The sequence below is a fragment of the Artemia sp. Qi Xiang Cuo genome, chromosome 20 (assembly GCF_049724085.1).
Source record: "Artemia sp. Qi Xiang Cuo chromosome 20, ASM4972408v1, whole genome shotgun sequence".
NCBI classification, from domain to species: domain Eukaryota; kingdom Metazoa; phylum Arthropoda; class Branchiopoda; order Anostraca; family Artemiidae; genus Artemia; species Artemia sp. Qi Xiang Cuo.
The window spans coordinates 18,892,629-18,913,727 of NC_142813.1; the positions used below are offsets into that span (position 1 = coordinate 18,892,629).

The following is a 21,099-nucleotide window of genomic DNA, read 5'->3' on the forward strand; positions in this document are numbered from 1 at the left end:
CGCCCTCCCGGGTCCCCAAAGAGTCCCATCCCCATTTTGTTAATACTTTTTTGTGCATTTGAGACACAGAAGGGTCCCCACATTTCAAAAGGCTTTATTATATTTTTTCAGAACAAGTTTTTTTCTTAATGTCCTTCATAAACCAATTTTACAACTTGAAGTAGTTATCTTTTTCCCCACAACTTTACTATAAGGCTTTTTGAATTACCCAATAACAAAGAATACTTTTCAATGGCATTTGAAAACAAGTTTTTTTCTTAAGGTCCTTCATAAACCCATTTTACAAGTTGAAGTAGTTATCTTTTACCCACAACTTTACTTTACGACTTTTTTGCACACCCAAACATCAAGCAATACTTTCCAAAAGGCTTTATTATATCTTTTCAGTACAAGTTCTTTTCTTAATATCCTTCTTAAACCAATTTTACAAATTCTAAATTTTTCCTTAGTAGAAGAAAAAGCTATATCATAGTTGCGAATATTTTCTCGGAAGATAAGCAGTTCTATTTCAATTTTAAATTTTATCAATGAAGTTAAGAAAAGTTAAAGTTCTCTTCTGAATTTTCTCAATGAAAAAGAAATTAGTTATTAATCAATTCTATTTTTTCCAAATAATATAAAAATTTTTCACTTCGGATAAAATTTTTCTCAGAGATGAAAAAAATTTAAATACTGTTCCTAATTTTTCACGGAAGATAGAAAAGTTCAAGTTCTCTTCTGAATTTTACCAAAGAACACACTCCAATTGTAATTTCTCCAGAGAAAATAAAAATCTTCCACTTCAGTTTTAAGTTCACTAAAGACATAAAGAAATTTAAAGTTCTATTCCAAATTTTTCCGTAGTAGATAGAAAAAGCTATAGCATACTTGTGAATATTTTCCCAGAAAATAAAAAGTTCTACTTCAATTTTTAATTTTCTCAACGAAGTGAAGAAAAGTTCAACTTCTATTCTGAATTTTTTCAACGAAAAAAAGAAATTAGTTATTTATAATTTATATTTTTCCAAATAATATAAATATTTTCAAACTTCAAAATGGGCACACACAAAAACTTAAACACACACACACACACACACACAAACTTACACACACACACACACACACACACAAACTTAAACACACACACACACAAACTTACACACACACACACACACAAAACTTACACACACACACACAAAAACTTACACGCACACAAAAACATAAAAACGGAAACAAACACTTACACACACACAAAAAAACTTACACAAAAAAAAACTTACACACACACAAACAATAGCACAAACAAAAAATTAAAAACGCAAAAAAAAACATACACACACTCACACAAAAATTAAGAAACACAAAACTTAAACAGACAAAAAAAAATACACACACAAAAAAAAATTACACACACACACACAAAAACTTACATACAAACACAAAAAATTACACACACACACACACACAAAAGCTCACACACACAAAAACTTACACACACACAAAAAAACTTACACACACACACAAAAACTAACACACAAAAACAAAAACTTAAACACACACACCAAAACAAACACACACACAAAAACTTAGACACGCACACAAAAACTTACACACACAAAAACTTACACACACACAAAAAAACTTACACCCACACACAAAAACTTACACACACACACAAAAACTTACACACACACAAAAACTTACACACACACACAAAAACTTACACACACACAAAAACTTACATACAGACAAAAACTTACACACACACAAAAACTTACATACACACAAAACTTACACACACACAAAAACTTACACACACACAAAAACTCACACACACACAAAAAAATCACACACACACAAAAACTAACACACACACACAAAAAATTACACATACACACACACACACACACACACAAATTTACACACACACACACACACACAAAAACTTACACACAAAAAAAACTTACACACACGACGGCTAAGTATGTTAAAGGCTAGCTATTTTCTTGCGAAAACACAAAAAATCAGAAAAAATGCTCATTGTTCCTTTAGTAGCCACGCAATTAGACTAAAAATTACGATATTTATGCACAGTTTCGACTAACTACGGCTAAGTATGTTAAAGGCGAGCCATTTTCTCGCGAGAACACAAAAATCAGAACACACACACACAAGAACTTACACACACACAAAAACTTACACATGCACACACACTTACACACACACAAAAATTTACAAACACACAAAAACTCACCCACACTCACAAAAAATTTAAACGAACAAACAAAAAAACAATCAAAAAAACTTACACACACACACAAAAACCAACACACACACACAAACATACCCAAACACACCAAAAACTTGCACACACACACACAAACACAAAAACATACACACACACACACACACACAAATAAACACACAAACACAAAGTAACACACACTCCGGCTCAGTATGTTAAAGGCTAGCTATTTTCTTGCGAAAACACAAAAAATCAGAAAAAATGCTCATTGTTGCTTTAGTAGCCACGCAATTAGACTAAAAATTACGGTATTTATGCACTCTTTCAACTAACTACGGCTAAGTATCTTAAAATGAGAGGTATTTTTCTAGCGAGAACACAAAAAATCAATCAACGGTATTAATGAAAATGATGATACATCAACCGAAAACCCTCAACGTGAACTCCGATTAACCATCACCAAAGTGTCACAATACCGTCAGTGTGTCAACACCCCTCGGAAAATAGGGGGATAAAGGTCAACTGCGAAGATATTTAGCCTACAGAAAAAAATTGCTCATTGTTCCTTTAGTAGCCACGCAATTAGACTAAAAATTACGATATTTATGCACAGTTTCAACTAACTACGGCTAAGTATATTAAAGTCGAGCCATTTTCTTGCGAGAACACAAAAATCAGATCACACACAAAAACTTACACACAAACAAAAACTTACACACACAAAAAAACTTACACACACACAAAAACTTACACGCACACAAAAACTTACACACACACACAAATACTTACACCCACACAAAAACTTACCCACACACAAAAAATCTTACACACACACACACACAAAAAACTCACACACACAAAAACTTACACACACACAAAAACTTACACACACACAAAAAATTACACACACACAAAAATTTACACACACACACACACACAATTAGACAAAAAATTACGATATTTTTGCACAGTTTCAACTAACTACGGCTAAGTATCTTAAAAGGCGAGGTATTTTTCTTGCGAGAACACAAAAAATCATTAAGTGGTATTAATGAAAATAATTATAATCAACCGAAAACTGTCAACGAGAACACCGATTAACCACCACCAAAGTGTCACAATGCCGTCACTTCGCCAACACCCCTCGGAAAATAGGGGGGTAAAGGTCAACTGCAAAGATATTTAGCATAAAAAACTAAAATATGACGTTACAACCCTTCGCTAATAACAATTGAAAACCAAGAGCTCACACGGATACGAACTGCTGTTCGCTATTTATTATAGTCCAACTGCATTTGCACCATGACAACTTGATAATCCTTTCTAATTCTAACAATCCCTTGTTTACATACTTCAAACATAATAAACTCAACCTTGGAGGGATTTGAGATTGAACACTAAATTAAAAAAATGAAATAATTCACTTTTTAGAGTTGAAAAGTGTGCACAGAAAAAAAGAGAATATACCCGTCGTTTAAAATCTCCCCACCCCCAAACTCGCCAATTTCGGGGGGACCGTATTTTCAAGGGTTTATTATAATTGAAAGATCGTAAATCGTAATGAGTGAGGTCTCCTTGACGTTTAATTGGGAATAAAATTAGAACTTATGCGCAAAGAGCGAGAAGTTTTATTGTTGCCTCTTAATTTCAACTGAAAACTTATTTTTTTATTTGATTGTTTACCATTTTTTAAAATTACGCCATAAATATCCGTTTGAATACACCGTCACTTATCAGTTTAACTCGATTCGAGTACTGATTCGATTTGAACAGCAAACATTATTTCTAGTCTTCAAACTTTTCAAGCATAATAAACTTGATTACGGTATGTAGTTTGTAGGAGCGGTGATCTTTTCCTTCAAAAACTTTCTCGTACAGCTAACCGTTGATGTTGCAATTGGACTAAAAAGCAAATTCTGTGTGGACGTACTAGCTACCACAGACCCAGAAGGGCTGAATTCACATTTTAGAGACAAAAAATGCACAAAAAAGCAATATAATAGCAATTTAAATTCTCCCCCCCCAAACTCAAAAATTTCTGGGGGGGGACATATTTTAATCGAGTTTTAATTATTGTTCTTTTGAAAACACAACTAATAGACATATTAAGGGAAAAATCTGTGAGTTTTCTCTGAATATTCCTTTTTAGAAATGTCTTCCTATTCAATTGGACATAGTTCATCGTATTTTACATATTTTTTGCTTGACAACACACTAAAAGGTCATATTATTTAGAATTACATCAAACGTTGGAGAGCATACACTTGAACAACTATCCATTATTTTTAGATATTGTTCTATATTTCAGCTTATAGTGATTCCTAAAACTTCCAAATCCTGAAATATACAAACTTAACGCTTATCCATTTGTAAAAATCGTACAATGTGACGCTCTTAGAACAATAATAACCTTTTTATATACCACTTAATACTCGCAAGACTTACTACATATCACTCACGGGGAAAAAATTTAATACAATACTTCCTACATCATATAGTCGAATTGCGAGAGACGAGGCATGTTCAATGCAGATTAAAACCAGAAAAGAACAGAAACACATAAAAATAAGAAAATAAAGTGAATTGCAACCAATCATATGCCGAAGTGCTAGTGCTACTTAAGTAAAGAACGATGTGGGCAAAATATGTTGTTTTTGGTTTTTTCTTCATAGCCAGGGCACTTCGTATAGAAGGAGTCGTCACAGAAACTTTGAAAAGGGCTCATTTGATTCGAAATTATAGTGGCTAATGCCCAATACACAGGAGGGGGCATGAAAACTATGGTTTTTAACTATGATATGCAAGACTAGAAAGAATAGTCTTTAGGAGTTGCCCCCTCCCCTTCCGCCTCAACCGTCGCTCTTGACATGCCCCCACCTCCTGCCCCCCAAACTCAAATTTTCCAAAGGATTTTACAATCCTCCCCCCAAACAAAAAATTTCTAGGAACGCATTTTCATCATATTTAAATATTTTCGTTGGAAAACCTGCATGCCGAAATGCTAGTGCTACCTAAGTAAAGAACGATGTGGGCACAATATGTTGTTTTTGGTTTTTTTCTTCATAGCCAGGGCACTTCGTATAGAAAGAGTCGTCACAGAAACTTTAAAAAGTGCTCATTTGATTGGAAATTAAAATGGATAGTGAACAATTCACAGGAGGGAGCCTGAAAACTATGGTTTTTAACTATGATATGCAAGACTAGAAAGAAAAGTCTCTAGGATTCAGGCTGCCCATCGCCTCAACTCTCGCTCTTGAAATCCCCCCCCTAAAGTTGAAGTTTAGTCTAAACTAGCATAACCACAAAATTACATGATATTGCATAGAAATACCAAAACCATAGGTTAGGCTAGGTCAGGCTAGGTTAGAAACCTAACTTCTAACCTGACCTAGCCTAACCTATGGTTTTGCTATTTCTTTGCAATATCGTGTAATTTTGTGGTTATGCTAGCTTAGACGAAATTTTCCACTTTAGGGGGGGGGGGATTCCAAGAGTAAGGGTTGACACGATGTGCAGCCCCACTCCTGAAGACGTGTTTTTATAGTCTTGCCTATAATAGTTAAAAACCATAGTTTTCACGCCCCCTCCTGTGAATTGTTCACTATCCATTTTAATTTCCAATCAAATGAGCCCTTTTCAAAGTTTCTGTGACGACTCCTTCTATACGAAGTGCCCTGGCTATGAAGAAAAAAACCAAAAACAACATATTGTGCCCACAGCGTGCTTTACTTAGGTAGCACTAGCACTTCGGCATGCAGGTTTTCAAACGAAAATATTTAAATATGATGAAAATACGTTCCTAGAAATTTTGTGTTTGGGGGGGGGATTTTAAAATCTTCTGGAAAATTTGAGTTTGGGGGCAGGGGGTGTGGTGATTTCAAAAGCGAGGGTTGAGGCGGAAGGGGAGGGGGCAACTCCTAAAGACTTTTCTTTTTAGTTTTGCATATCATAGTTAAAAACCATAGTTTTCATGCCCCCTCCTGTGAATTGGGCATTAGCCACTTTAATTTCCAATCAAATGAGCCCTTTTCAAAGTTTCTGTGACGACTCCTTCTATACGAAGTGCCCTGGCTATGAAGAAAAAACCAAAAACAACATATTGTGCCCACATTGTTCTTTACTTAGGTAGCACTAGCGCTTCGGCATATGATTGGTTGCAATTCCCTTTTTTCGTATTTTTATGCGTTTCTGTTCTTTTCTGGTTTTAATCTGCATTGAACATGCCTCGTCTCTTGCAATTAGACTAAATGATGTAAGAAGAATTGTTTTAAATCCGTTCCCCGTGAGTGATGTGGTAATTACCGCGAGTGTTAAGTGATAGATAGAAAGGTAATTGTTGTTCTAAGAGCGTCACTTGGTACGATTTTCGCAAATAGATAACCGTAAAGTCAGTATATTTCAGGGTTTTGAAGTTTTAGAAATCAGTATAAGTTGAAATATAGAACAATATATAAAAATAATGGATAGTTCTTCAAATGTATGCCCTCCAATGTTTGATGTAAGTTCAAATGATATGACCTTACGGTGTGTTTTCCAACAAAAAATATGTAAAATACAATGAACTATGTTCCCTTGATTATAAAGACTTGGCTAAAAAGGAATTGTCAGTGAAAAACTCACAAATTTAGCTCTTAATATGGCTTTTCGGTGTGTTTTCCAAAGGAAAATATTCAAAATACGATTAAAATATGTCCCCCCCCCAGAAATTTTGAGTTTGGGGGGGGGGGATTTTAAATTGCTATTATATTGCTTTTTTTGTGAACGTTTTTTATCTTAAATGTGAATTCAGCCCTTCTGGGTCTGTGGTAGCTAGTACGTCCACACAGAATTTGCTTTTTATTCCAATTGCAACATCAACGGTTAGCTGTACGAGAAAGTTTTTGAAGGAAAACACCACCGGTCCTACAAACTACATACCGTAATCAAGTTTATTATGCTTGAAAAGTCTAAAGACTAGAAAGAATGTTTGCTGTTCGAATCGAACCGGTACTCGAATCGAATTAAACTGATAAGTGAGGGTCTATTCAAACGGATATTTATGGCATGATTTGAAAAAATGGTAAACAATCAAATTAAAAAATAAGTTTTCAGTTGGAAGTAAGAAGCAACACTAAAACTTCTCGCTCTTTGCGCATAAGTTTGACTTTTATTCCCAATCCAATGTGAAGGACTCCTCACTCCTGAAAAGGTAAGATCGTTCACTTAGAATAAAACCTTGAAAATACGTTCCCCCATAAATTTTCGAGTTTGGGGGGGGGGGGAGATTTTAAACGACTATTATATTTGCTTTTTTTCTGTGCACACTTTTAACTCTAAAATGTGAATTCTTTCATTTGTTTAATTTATTGTTCAATCTCAAATCTCTCCAAGGCTGAGTTTATTATGTTTGAAGGATGTACGCAAGGAATTGTTAAAATTAGAAATGATTATCAAGTTATCATGTTGCAACGGCAATTGCAATGTAGTAAATAGCGAACAGTAGTTCATTTCCGTTTGAGTTCTTGGTTTTCACTAGTTATTAGCGAAGGGTTGTAATGTCATATTTTAGTTTCTTAGGCTAAATATCTTCGCAGTTGACCTTTACCCCCTATTTTCCGAGGGGTGTTGACAAACTGACGGCAGTGTGACACTTTGGTGGTGGTTAATCGGTGTTCTCGTTGACGGTTTTCGGTTGATTATCATCATTTTCATTAATACCACCTAATGATTTTTTGTGTTCTCGCAAGAAAAATACCTCGCCTTTTAAGATACTTAGCCGTAGTTAGTTGAAACTGTGCATAAATATCGTAATTTTTTGTCTAATTGTGTGTGTGTGTGTGTAAATTTTGTGTGTGTGTAATTTTTTTTGTGTGTGTAAGTTTTTGTGTGTGTGTAATTTTTTGTTTGTGTAAGTTTTGTGTTGTGTGTGTAAGTTTTTGTGTGTTTGTGTAAGCTTTTGTGTGTGTGTAAGTTTTTGTGTGTGAGGGTAAGTTTTTGTGTGTGTCTAAATTTTTGAGTGTGTGTAAGTTTTTGTGTGTGTGTAATTTTTTGTGTGTGTGTAAGTTTTTGTGTGTCTGTGTTCTGATTTTTGTGTTCTCGCAAGAAAATGGCTCGCCTTTAACATACTTAGCCGTAGTTAGTTGAAACTGTGCATAAATATCATAATTCTTAGTCTAATTGCGTGGCTACTAAAGGAACAATGAGCAATTTTTTTCTGTAGGCTAAATATCTTCGCATTTGACCTTTATCCCCCTATTTTCCGAGGGGTGTTGACACACTGACGGCATTGTGACACTTTGGTGATGGTTAATCGGAGTTCACGTTGATGGTTTTCGGTTGATGTATCATCATTTTCAATACTAGTACTTAATGATTTTTTTGTGGTCTAGCACGAAAAATATCTCGCCTTTTAAGATACTTATCCGTAGTTAGTTTAAGGTGTGCATAAATATCTTAACTTTTAGTCTAATTGCGTTGCTACTAGAGGAACAATGAGCAATTTTTTTCTGATTTTTTGTGTTTTTGCAAGAAAATAGCTAGCCTTGAACATACTTAGCCGTTGTGTGTGTAAGTTTTTGTGTGTGTGTAAATTTCTGTGTGTCTGTGTAAGTTTTTGTGTTTGTGTGTGTGTGTGTAAGTTTTTTGTGTGTGTGGGTAAGTGTTTGTGTGTGTGTAAGTTTTTGTGTGTGTGTGTAATTTTTTTTGTGTTTTTAAGTTTTTGTTTGTGTAAGTTTTTTGTGTGTGTGTGTAAGTTTTTGTGTGTGTGTAAATTTTTGTGTGTGTGTAAATTTTTGTGTGTGTGTAAGTTTTTGTGTGTGTTCTGATTTTTGTGGTCTCGCAAGAAAATGGCTCGCCTTTAACATACTTAGCCGTAGTTAGTTGAAACTGTGCATAAATATCGTAATTTTTAGTCTAATTGCGTGGCTACAAAAGGAACAATGAGCATTTTTTCTGATTTTTTGTGTTTTCGCAAGAAAATAGCTAGCCTTTAACATACTTAGCCGTCGTGTGTGAAAGTTTTTTTTTTGTGTGTAAGTTTTTGTGTGTGTGTGTGTGTGTGTGTGTGTGTGTAAATTTGTGTGTGTGTGTGTGTGTGTGTGTGTGTGTGTAAGTTTTTTTGTGTGTGTGTAAGTTTGTGTGTGTGTGTTTGTAAGTTTTTTTGTGTGTGTGATTTTTTTGTGTTTTTGTGTGTTTTTGTGTGTGTGTGTAATTTTTTTTGTGTGTGTAAGTTTTTGTGTGTGTGTAATTTTTTGTTTCTGTTTGAGTTTTTGTGTGTATTTGAGTATTTTTTTTGGTGTTAGTTTGTTTTTGTGTGTTTTATTTTTTTTTGGTTTTTTAGTTAGTTTTTTTTTTTTATTGTTTGTGTGTGTGTGTTAGTGTGAGTGTGTGTGTATAATTTTTTGTGTGTGTGTGTAAGTTTTTGTGTGTGTTATTTTTCTTGTGCATGTGTAAGTTTTTATGTGTGTGTGTGTATGTTGGTGTGTGTGTGTAAGTTTTTGCGTGTGTGTGTAAGTTTTTGTGTTTTGTGTGTAAGTTTTTGTGTGTGTGTGTAATTTGTTTTTTTTGTGTGAGTTATTGTGTGTGTGTGTAAGTTTTTGTGTTTGGGTGTATGTTTTTGTGTGTGTGTAATTTTTTTTGTGTGTGTAAGTTTTTTTGTCTGTGTAAGTTTTTGTGTGTGTAAATTTTTGTGTGTGTGTGTGGAAGTTTTTTTTTTGCGTGTGTAAGTTTTTGTGTGTGTTAGTTTTTGTGTGTGTGTAAGTTTTTTTTTTGTGTGTGTGTAAGTTTTTGTGTGTGTGTGTAAGTTTTTGTGTGCGTGTTAGTTTTTGTGTGTGTGTGTAAGTTTTTGTGTGTGTGTGTAAGTTTGTGTGTGTGTGTGTGTAAGTTTGTGTGTGTGTGTGTGTAAGTTTGTGTGTGTGTGAAAGTTTGTGTGTGTGTGAAAGTTTGTGTGTGTGTGTGTGTGTATGTGTTTAAGTTTTTGTGTGTGCCCATTTTGAAGTTGGAAAATATTTATATTATTTGGAAAAATAGAAATGATCAATAACTAATTTCTTTTTCATTGAAAAAATTCAGAATAGAAGTTAAACTTTTCTTCACTTCGTTGAGAAAATTAAAAATTGAAGAAGAGCTTTTTATCTTCTGGGAAAATATTCACAAGTATGCTATAGCTTTTTCTATCTACTAGGGAAAAATTTAGAATAGAACTTTAAATTTCTTTATGTCTTTGGTGAACTTAAAGCTGAAGTGGAAGATTTTTATTTTCTCTGGAGAAATTACAATTGGAGTGTGTTCTTTGGTAAAATTCAGAAGAGAACTTGAACTTTTCTATCTTCCGTGAAAAATTAGGAACAGTATTTAAATTTTTTTCATCTCTTTGAGAAAAATTTGATCCGAAGTGAAAAATTTTTATATTATTTGGAAAAAATAGAATTGATTAATAACTAATTTATTTTTCATTGAGAAAATTCAGAAGAGAACTTTAACTTTTCTTAACTTCATTGATTAAATTTAAAATTGAAATAGAACTGCTTATCTTCCGAGAAAATATTCGCAACTATGATATAGCTTTTTCTTCTACTAAGGAAAAATTTATAATTTGTAAAATTGGTTTACGAAGGATATTAAGAAAATAACTTGTACTGAAAAGATATAATAAAGCCTTTTGGAAAGTATTGCTTGATGTTTGGGTGTGCAAAAGAGTCGTAAAGTAAAGTTGTGAGGAAAAGATAAGTACTTCAACTTGTAAAATGGGTTTAGGAAGGACCTTAAGAAAAAAACTTGTTCTGAAATGCCTTTGAAAAGTATTGCATGATATTGGGTAATTCAAAAAGCCTTATAGTAAAGTTGTGGGGGAAAAGATAACTACTTCAACTTGTAAAATTGGTTTATGAAGGACATTAAGGAAAAAACTTGTTCTGAAAAAATATAATAAAGCCTTTTGAAATATGGGGACCCTTCTGGGTCTCAAATGCAAAAAAAAGTATTAACAAAATGGGGATGGGGCTTTTTGGGGGCCCGGGACGGTGTTTGGGGAGCCGGGGGCCGTGTAGGGCTGAGTGATCTTTTGGGAGCCCGAGGGATAGTTATGGGCCGGTGGAGGGCCTTTGGGGCCCGAGGAGGGCTATTGTAGGTCCAGGGGCCCTTTAGAAGCCTGGGGGACCTTTGAGGACCGGGGGAGGGCGTTTGGGGGTCCGGTGGTCCGTTGGGGACCGGGTGAGGGCCTTTGGGGGTCCGGGGGCCCTTTGGGAGCTTGGGGGAGCTTTGAGGACCGGGGCTTCCTTCGGGGTTGTGGTAGGGGGATTGGAACCCTTTGGGGTTGGGGTAGGGGGATCGGAACCCTTTGGGGTTGGGGTAGAGGACCTCACAACACTGTTCAAATGGAACTTGTGTATTATAACGACCACAGAGTTTCACCCTCAAATCATCTTTTAAATCATCTTTTAAAATGTCTCTAACTGTTTCGCCGAAATAATTCCATAAAATGGCTAAAACGGTTTCGCCCAAATAATCCCTAAACGTAATTTCAGCGTGTTCCCTTTGTTTGGCATCTCTGCGCTGACACATTTCAAATTATTTGGAAACCCTTTCGTGAATCAATCTCTTCATTGCTAAGATCGAAACATTCACTCGGAAACAATTCTCTTGGTAGAACTCCAAAGACATTAATAGACATTCGCTCGGAAACAATTCTCTTTCGTGTCAAATCAATTAATCATGACATCATCTGTCACGTGTGATCTAAACTTTGCTCCGGAAACATTCTCTTTGGAAATACATCAAAGACATTAATTAACTTGACGTCATCTGTCAGACATTAATTAACTTCCCCGGAAACAATTTGATTAATGACTCAATAATCCATGAAAGTGAGAAAGTTCCTGTTTTTCCATTCTCACTGACAAAAACCATAAAACAGACATAAATGTGAGAAAGTTCCTGTTTTTTCATTCTCACTGACAAAAACCATAAAAACATCCATAAAAGTGAGAAAGTTCCTGTTTTTTCATTCTCACTGACAACAAACAGACATAAATTACTGTTGACATCCATGAGAAACATCAAATAAATTGACCAATATACATAACCATCCAAGAAAACGTCCATCAATGTGACAAAATTCCTGTTTTTTCAAGTGAGAAAAATACTGTTTTTTCATTCTCACTGACAAAAACCATAAACCACGTGGTTCTATGCCCAAATAAGGTGTGGGCTTGGGAGCTTTAGGGTCATCTCTACACTAGTAGTAGTAAGAGTTTCAATTTCTAATTAAGACCGGTCATTTTTTTATTATTAAGCCTAGTTACCCACTGTACATTTTGAATTAAAACCCATTATTAGATTTCTTATTTTTACGAGGGCTGACTGGAATGCCCAACATTTGCATTCGGATTTTACGTTTATACTATTCGACCGAAAAATAAAAAATGAAAAAATACTGAAAATGATTAAAAAAAAAGAATACGATGATGTTGAAAAGAAATAAATGTTATGTTTTTTTACAGAATTTACAATCAGAATTAATTGATGTAGATGTAGAGTAGATCTTAACAGTCACCCCCACCCCTTCCTTTGAACTAATTCTGTATATGCCTGAATATCAATGAGAGTTAGAATGTTTTGGTATTAACAAACACCTAGTAGGCATCTGCCCTCCTCCTTAACAAAAGAATCAAAAGAACCAAGAAATCATATATAGCCTATACTCTATACCGTGTGTCTTGATCTTTCTTGATTTCGCAGAGTTCACATATAAGTAAAACCAATAAATCGGATCCAAACTGGATATAAGATAAGAATTTGTCATTGTAACGTTAGTTATTTCGTATTTTAAGCGAAATTCTTGAATATACACCAAAAATAGCTGCACTGTTTTTTCATTGAAATCGTAGTCAAATACACCTTAAATTATTCCAAAGAAATCAATAAGAATCAAAAATCAGAACCTCAGAAAATAAAGCGAAAATATTGACAATTTTTAATTTATTTAGCAGTAACAGAGGTCTTTAAACTTCCCCGCCCCCAGAAGTTTCCCCTACCCGTCGGACAAACTCACCAGGAAAATCGCCCCAGGTAAAATCTCCCGATTTTCCTTTCATAAAAACAGCCTAGACCTGAAATACTCGCGAGAATCAAGAGGTATTAAATAGCAACCCCCCCCACTCCACCCCTTCCTTTGAACTAATTCTGTTTATACCTGAAGGCCCAATGAGAGTTAGAATGTTTTGATATTAACACACACCTATTAGGCATCTGCTCTCCTCCCTAACAAGGAAAGAAACAGAGAGTATAAGGAAGTGGCGGATCCCCGGGAGGGGCGAGGGGGCGCCCCCCTTAGCGTATTCCAAAGTATTTTAACTTAATTAATTAACGCAAGTTTGCGTTAATTTAACTTGCTCCTAACGCAATTTAATCGGATCAACCTATTTTGCACCCCCCCCCCCCTAAATTACAGCCGTACTTAAAATAAGGTTAAAATACATACTTTGCGATAAATGCTAAATTATTGTGGCACAAAAAATACGACAAATGGTCTAATCAACATGATGCTGTTCTTTCTGCATCAACAAATGGAATAACCTAGCAAGATCCATTCATTGTTGCGTGAAAAAATCAGGTTTGATTTTTCAGAGGCATGTAAATTAAGCTGTGTATAGCAAAGGCCATAAGGCTTCAATGTTTTATTATTATTAATTTAAAAAAAAACCTTACATAAAAATAAGTTTTCTAAGAAGAGTAAAGAGCCATATTGAACTCAGGACCAGCAGAAATTAATTCCTATTACAGTTAAAACTCAAAAAGACCAGAAATTACTGTTAAAGAATAAACAAAACCCCGAACGAACAGAAATTATAATTGACTATCTTACAAACGTAAAGATAACCGGTGCAAACATAAATAAATAAATAAATCTTATATAGCTTCAATATTTTTATTACTTTCCCCCCAGAGCTGCTTTATATGCAAGGTTTAAAAATACCATTTTGTTAAAAATAGTTGAAAGGTCAAATCGTAGTCAAATACGCCGTAAATTAGTCCAAAGAAATCAATAAGAATAAAAAATCAGAATTTAAGAAAATGAAAAAATAGTGAAAATTTTTAGTTTATTTAGAAGTAACAGAGATCTTTAAACTCCCCCTCCCCCAGAAGTTTCCCCCAACCGTCGGAAAATTTCCCCAGGACAATCGCTTAAAAATACCAATTTTTTAAAAATAGTTGAAATGTTAAGTAACAAAACTGGCGTCAACAAAACCCCCCAGGGCCCGGGGGCAGGAAGGGATTCTCGTATAAACTTCAGAGAGGGCTCATTTGATTGGAAATTGGAAGTTCTAGTCCAGCTCTTAACAGTAAAAATTGATCGAAGGGCAAATAACCCCCCCCCCTCACACGCCCTTTTTCCCCATCCCTTTCTTTGAATTAATTCTGTTTATACCTGAAGGTCGAATGAGAGTTAAAATGTTTTGGTATTAACACACACTTATTAGGCATCTGCTCTCCTCCCTAATAAGGAAACAAACAGAGAGTGTAAGGCAGTGACGGATCCAGGAGACGGGACACTCCCCCACAATCCTCAAGGCAAGGTTTTTAAGTTAAACCCTGGGGGCATATAAGGTTTTTACAGAAGGCGGTATTGTAAAAACTTCAAAAAAGGCTCATTCGATTGGAAATTCAAAGGGCTTGTGCCCTTTTAAATAGTCCAAAGGTATTGGAGGGCATCTAACTCCCCTCTCACACCCGCCTTTTCCCCAAACACATCCAATCAAAATTTTTAGACAGCCATTTTATTTAAAGTAGTTTTAAGTTCTGGAAATTAGGTCTGTGAGGATGACAACTCCTCCACAGCCCTCAAGGCAAGGGTTGTAATTTAAGGATTATCAGAATCCTTCCCATTATTTCTTATGGAAGGGATGCTCGTATAAATTTTAGAGAGGGCTCATTTGACTGAAAATTGAAAGTTCTTGTTCACTTTTTAAGAGTCTAAAGAGATTGGAGGGTAACTAGCCCCCCCCCCTCCTCCAAGCCATAAATGCATCAGATAAAATTTTTTAGATAGACATTTTGTTAAAATAGTTCAAAGTTCTGATAACAAAAAACTCCAGTGTCGACACAGCCCCCCAGGGCCCGGGGGTAGGCGTTTTAAGTTATGCCCTGGGGATAACTTATTAAGGGGGGTTTATAACTTATGAGAAGGGGTTTTATATTGGAAGAACACATAGGAAATCTATTATAATTATCCAACTATAATGTTAAAATACATACTCTGCGATAGATGCAAAATTGCTTTGGCACACAAAATCCTATTAAGGTCAATTCCAAACAGTCGTGATCCCTTTGTGTCAGCAAGTGAAATGGTCTAAACCCCCTTATTGGAGCTATTTTTCAATCAATTCATTGTTGTCAATAGCTGTCCAAAAGTTATGCAAGCTGTCTATTGTTCATTTATGAGGTTTTTATAAAGTAGGTAATTGTATGTAAATTTAAAAAAGCCTCAATTGTTTCAAATTGAAATTTATATATCTGTTTTTTAAAGTCAATGATCAACGACCAGTCAGTACCCCCTCCCCCTCCATGCCATAAAAACTTGAAACTTTTTGCAATCAAAAACGAACAAAAATTAATTAAAAAAGAACTTTCCGAAAAATAAGTTTTTCAAAGAAAAGTAAAGGCCATTTTAAACTTAAGCTCAGTTGATACGAATACCTGTTAAAATTCAAACTCAAAACGACCAGAAATTACTATTAAAGAATAAATGAAACCCAAGTCTGTAATTTTATTTATAAATAAACCCAAGTTTGTAATTGAAACCCAAGTCTGTAAATAAATCTTAAAACGAGTGAAACTTAAAACGAATATGGAAATCCAGTTCGGATCGAATAAAAATAACTAAAAACAAGAGTTTGGGTATCGCCTCACTGCAGAAGCCTAAAACCTACCGCGTCATTGGTACTTTATTAAAAACGAATTATATTACAAATGTTTTCTTTTGTACTTATTATTGAACATAAATATTAAAACTAAAGTAAAAGTTTGAACTGATGAGGTTTTAGCAATTAATATCATTATGTATCAAATATTCAGTTTAATTTGTTAGTTCTTTTCAAGATTGGCCAAGGCAAATATAGTTTCACTACAACAAAATTTGGATACTGTCCCCTTCTTCAACTGTAAAAACCTAAAGCCTTCTGCGTCATTGGTGCTTCACTGAAAACGAATTAATCGTATATTACAAATTTATTATTTTTCAGTTCTTACAGAATTGAAAATGAAAATAAAAATTACAGTGAAAAAAAATCTTGAACTGATGGATTTTTCAACAATTAATATCATCATATATCTAATATTCAATTTGATTTTGTTTATACTTTCCAAGACTGTTCAAGACTCATATAGATTTGCCATTTTTTTTAACTCTGGCATTTTTTTTAACTAATCGTGTTAGTCTGTTATGAAAACATTCTATGGCTTCTAGGCATTTCTATTTCAGCGGAAAACTGCACCTCAAACTTTGTGGAACATGCATTTTCTTGCATGAAACACCAAAATAAAATAAAATGTCAAGTTTTCGATTGTTCCACAACTCGCAAGCAAGTGGCATTGGTATTTTTGAATCCGTATGGTCAATTTAGGGATGGAGGGTAGGCTAATTCTCATAGCATCCCCATTCCTTCGTGGTGTGGTTCACTTTTTCAACACCTGGCGTCCGGACTATCATATAATCTAAAAAGCATACAACTAGCCTAAATCAATATCAATAAATAAATGGAACCCAAAACGAACAAAAACTTAAATAAAAATTAAGTCAAGGTCAAATTGAGAAGAAATTAATATGAACGGGGTTCAAAAGCTAAATGATTTCTAAAAGACAGAATATAATTTTTACTTTACTAAAAAAAATTCAAATGAGTTTACTGAAAAAAAAATGTGCATTATCAATTTAATATACATATGCTGATATTTATTCCCTAAAATCTTAATTAATTTTTGATTTCTTAAAGTTACAAAAGTGAAAACATTTCAAAGAATTGTTTTCAGTAAACCGCCAATGACGCAGTAGGTTTTAGGCTTCTGCAGTGAGGCGATACCCAAACTCTTGTTTGTATTTTTTTTTATTCGATCCAAACTGGATTTCCATATTCTTTTTAAGTTTCACTCGTTTTAAGATTTATTTATTCATTTACATTAATATATATTGTGTGTTTGTTCGCATTGATTGTTTATCTAATTTCTGTTCGTTCTATGTTTAATTTATACTTCAGTATCAAAATATTTGTTTTCATCTTGAGCTAGATTTTCATATCAAGTCCAAGCATTAGTTGTTTAAAATTCTATTTATTTTTAAGTGGTGTATCTTTTTGTATGTTTTTTGACGTTACTGCTTGTTGCACTACTGTACGTGTGAGGTCTCAATCATTATTCAATAGCACTTTATGGTATTTTTTTGTTTGTATTTTTACAGGTTATAGTATATGCAGATGATAATTTTAAAATTTCCATTAATTTTATTTTAAAAACTTATTTTTCGGAAAGTTTTTTTAATTAATACAAGAACAAGGAGAGTTGCGTCAGTGATAGCAAACAACAGAATTATTTCACAATAGAATAATTGACATAACTTCCATTTTATATGATTTTATCCAGTTACTCTTGTCTTTTCGCTTCTGCCCAAAGTCGCGTTTTGTCTGTTTTCTTTATTGAGTTTTCTTTCTTTGTTTCTTTGTCTTGGCCGGCCATTTCGTCTTAAGATCTTTCATTCATCCTCATAGGTTGCTCACGTTTGATAGATGAAAAAAGAGAGAACTCAAAGCCTATCCTTACAAATAATATTTTCGGTATCCATTGAGCCAGAAGCTGTCTGGTTTGCAGGAAGAATGGTAAAACATGGAGCAGCCTCAACTTACAGATCATAAGCCCAAGCAGTATGTAGTGAGTCCCTTAAAAAAAAAAAAAAAAAAAAATTAAAGCTGACAATTGTTTAGCTCAGTATTAAAGTTCATTTTGCCTTACCTCCAGAACATGCGTTCGATGGAAAAGTCAAAAGGCACAAATCAAAGGCTAAAGGGAAAATTATATTATGGAAATATTCTCAGGTAATAAACTGGCAGCAAAAATTCCCTTTCTGGTAGAATTCTGAGGCAAGTTTATTTATGTCCAAAACCTTAATATCATCTGCAGATATATGGTTCATCTGGTCGCAGTAATGACAAAAAAAAAATATGACAAAATCCGAATGACAGCACTTCAGATTGCATTTGGGGTAAGAAAAATGAATCTTATAAAGTTTCTCCAGTTAACACCATCAAGGCATGTTTGATACACTTTTAAAATGCTTTCAACAAAGCACTGGTTAATTTTTACCTTAAAGATTAGGGGTGAAGAGGGCCATCAGACCCTGTCGCAAACATATTAATTTGTCTTTCTTTATAGTTCAATATTGCTTATTACTTTTTTGCGAAAAAAACTATTTAATCCATAACATATATGACTTAGAAATTAAAATTTTTATGCTGGTTCCATAGCTCAATAAGGTAGATCTTATCTCCATGTTATAGAGTTGTCTGCTTGTTTCCTTTAACAACTCCTTTTTTAATCTAACATTTGAAAAAAAAATATTAGAAAAGTTAGTGACTAAAAAGGCATTTTAAGATAAAGGTTTGATGAAAAAAAAACATTTAATGAGATGAATGAATGGATGAATGTATTTATTGATAACCCGTCGAATTAACAAAATAATGACGGAGCAAAGAAATCAACAAAACGAAAAAATGAAAAAAAATTAGAAAACAAAACACAACAAAACAAAGGAGTCAACTAATAAACCAAGCATTATTTACAAACAAACGAAACAACTAGTAAAACTAATTACCCGACTACTGTTAAAGTGAGTTGTGCTACTGGTGGTTCTAAACCTTTGAATTATGATTTCGAATCTGCTTCTCAATTGCTACGTATGGTAATTGCTGTAATCTTGTAATGTTTACTCAGTTTTATAGTTTCGAGTCTATGGGGAAAGGCGTAGTAGGTATTTGAGAAATTTGAAGTAATATGACCTAATTTTTCTTTCTGTTTGAGTAAAGATTTTCCAAAAAGGGTGCACAATAAAGAATGTGGGGCATTGCAGTCGTGGTATATAAAGTTGCGAGTGTTGTTCTATAACAATATTCAGATATTAAGTAAATATTCAAATGAAACACTGAACATTACTTTTTTAACCTTTTAGTGAAACTCAGCATTATAACTGAGGGTGAGAGATGATCTCCCCCTCCCAACAAGTCTATAATTTGTGTGCAAATATTGTTGCTGTCAAACCTAAATGTCATATATGACATTTTTACGCTTTTGCGATAATTGCCAAAGCTCTCAAAGGAAGGATTAGAAAGAAATTGTATTTGTAGTCAAATTGGAGCCTCATAATGTATGTTGCGCTGCTTCTCCCTCTTACAACACGTTAAGAAATACCTCTTGGCAAATATCTTGAAAGCATAAAAATGACGTACGCAACCTTTAGGCATGGTAACAATGATGAGCTTTCAGTGTTTACTAACCTTTATCCCCAAGGGAAATCAAAGCTTTAGGTTAAGAGCCCTTGTATTAAACTATGTGCAAACTGATTTGGGCTAAAGCATGTAAGTCAACCAAATTTCTTTTGATAGCTTTTTAAATGATGTCACTCAATGAAGAACAAAATCCGGATCATGAAAAACCGTCATTTTACATTGGAGATAAAGAGTTACTCTGCAATAGCTGTGAAGAGGTATGGCTATTAAGCAACCAGGTTGTTTGCTGGCAAGGGTTAGGTGGTTTATTTGTGTTGCCTACTTCTTGCATAAAATGGTAATTTCAAAATAATTAATTGCGTTTGACAGTCAAATTCTTACGTTCTATTTTAAACATAACTGTATGATATTTCTGTGAAAGCAGTTTGACATTTAACTTCGCATAGTGGGCTAAAGTTAGTTTCAAAGTTCACTTTTTCCTAGTCATTTTCAACATATTTCGCTTTGAAAATATTCTCGCAGTATTATGCAGAGTTTTTTAAATTTAAAAAAGTAAGTTAAATCACAGATAATGTGAGAAAAATGGATGGGAAGATGGGATAAAATAATAACATAAATTACAAAAAATAACAATAATTAATAAATTAGCCTAAGACCAATGAAGCTTGAATTAAATTCCTGACGCATGCAAAGAATATTTACTGAAATTAGGCTGTTAAGAAAGATCCAAGAATTTGGTGTTTGAAAAGTTGTTTTGAAATTGGACTGAAATTTAATAATTGCCAAAAAAGAGTGAAGCTATTGCTACAGTGCAATTAAACGGAAGGACTTTAATTAGCCAAATTAAAGCAGTAAATACCTCTATATATATATTTATTGAAGAAAGATTTCCAGACCATACCTTTGAAACTGTTTTATACCAATATAGCCTACATTGCTAACAGCAGAGCCTGTTGAACGACAGGCAAAAATATAAAAACATACTATGTGCTCTTTTCAACCACCACAATTTAAGAATCTCCCCTAATCCTAACCTCCCTTCCCAAAGAGAAAAAAAACTGTTTTCTGCAAGTTTCAACTCAATTCCCAAAACCGGGAGACAAAACTTGCCAAAACTGGGAATATAATGCGTCACAATTTTGGTGAAACCTGCTGGCTGTAATGAGAAATACTTGCTTGGCTTCAGGCTTCAGCTACCGGTGTATAACATTACAAAATGGTTTTCAGAGCATAGAAGTTTGCCATTGACCAACTTTATAGGTAGACACATAAATTTTGAATCAAAAGTTTCGTTTTTGGGAAAAAGCTATTTGTAATCTGGCTTGTTACTGAAATTTGTGTAGCATAATGACAAGAGAAAACCTACTGTATTGTATTTGCGGTTTTTTGCAATATTGACCTAATTGA

At 34.0% G+C, this 21,099-nt stretch overlaps 2 protein-coding genes across 7 annotated transcripts in view; one reads left to right on the top strand and one right to left on the bottom strand.

Moving 5' to 3' along the window:
- The window catches only part of LOC148939965 (uncharacterized), a 125,190-nt gene extending 107,097 nt beyond the window's left edge, over positions 1 to 18,093 (bottom strand). For both annotated transcript variants that reach the window (XM_089106220.1, XM_089106216.1), the window contains exon 1: positions 18,014 to 18,093. The gene's annotated coding sequence lies outside the window, so the exon portion shown is untranslated. The remainder of the gene's footprint in view (positions 1 to 18,013) is intronic.
- The window catches only part of LOC148939966 (inositol hexakisphosphate and diphosphoinositol-pentakisphosphate kinase-like), a 221,663-nt gene that overhangs the window by 29,655 nt on the left and 170,909 nt on the right, over positions 1 to 21,099 (top strand). For 4 of the 5 annotated variants that reach the window (XM_089106209.1, XM_089106211.1, XM_089106210.1 and 1 more), the window contains exon 1: positions 19,849 to 19,949. The exons of the other annotated variant lie outside the window; for it this stretch is intronic. In XM_089106209.1, the coding sequence (XP_088962335.1) occupies positions 19,857 to 19,949 (93 nt within the window). In that variant the 5' untranslated portion in view covers positions 19,849 to 19,856. Of the gene's footprint in view, positions 1 to 19,848; positions 19,950 to 21,099 lie in introns of those variants that run through there. 5 annotated transcript variants of the gene reach the window in all.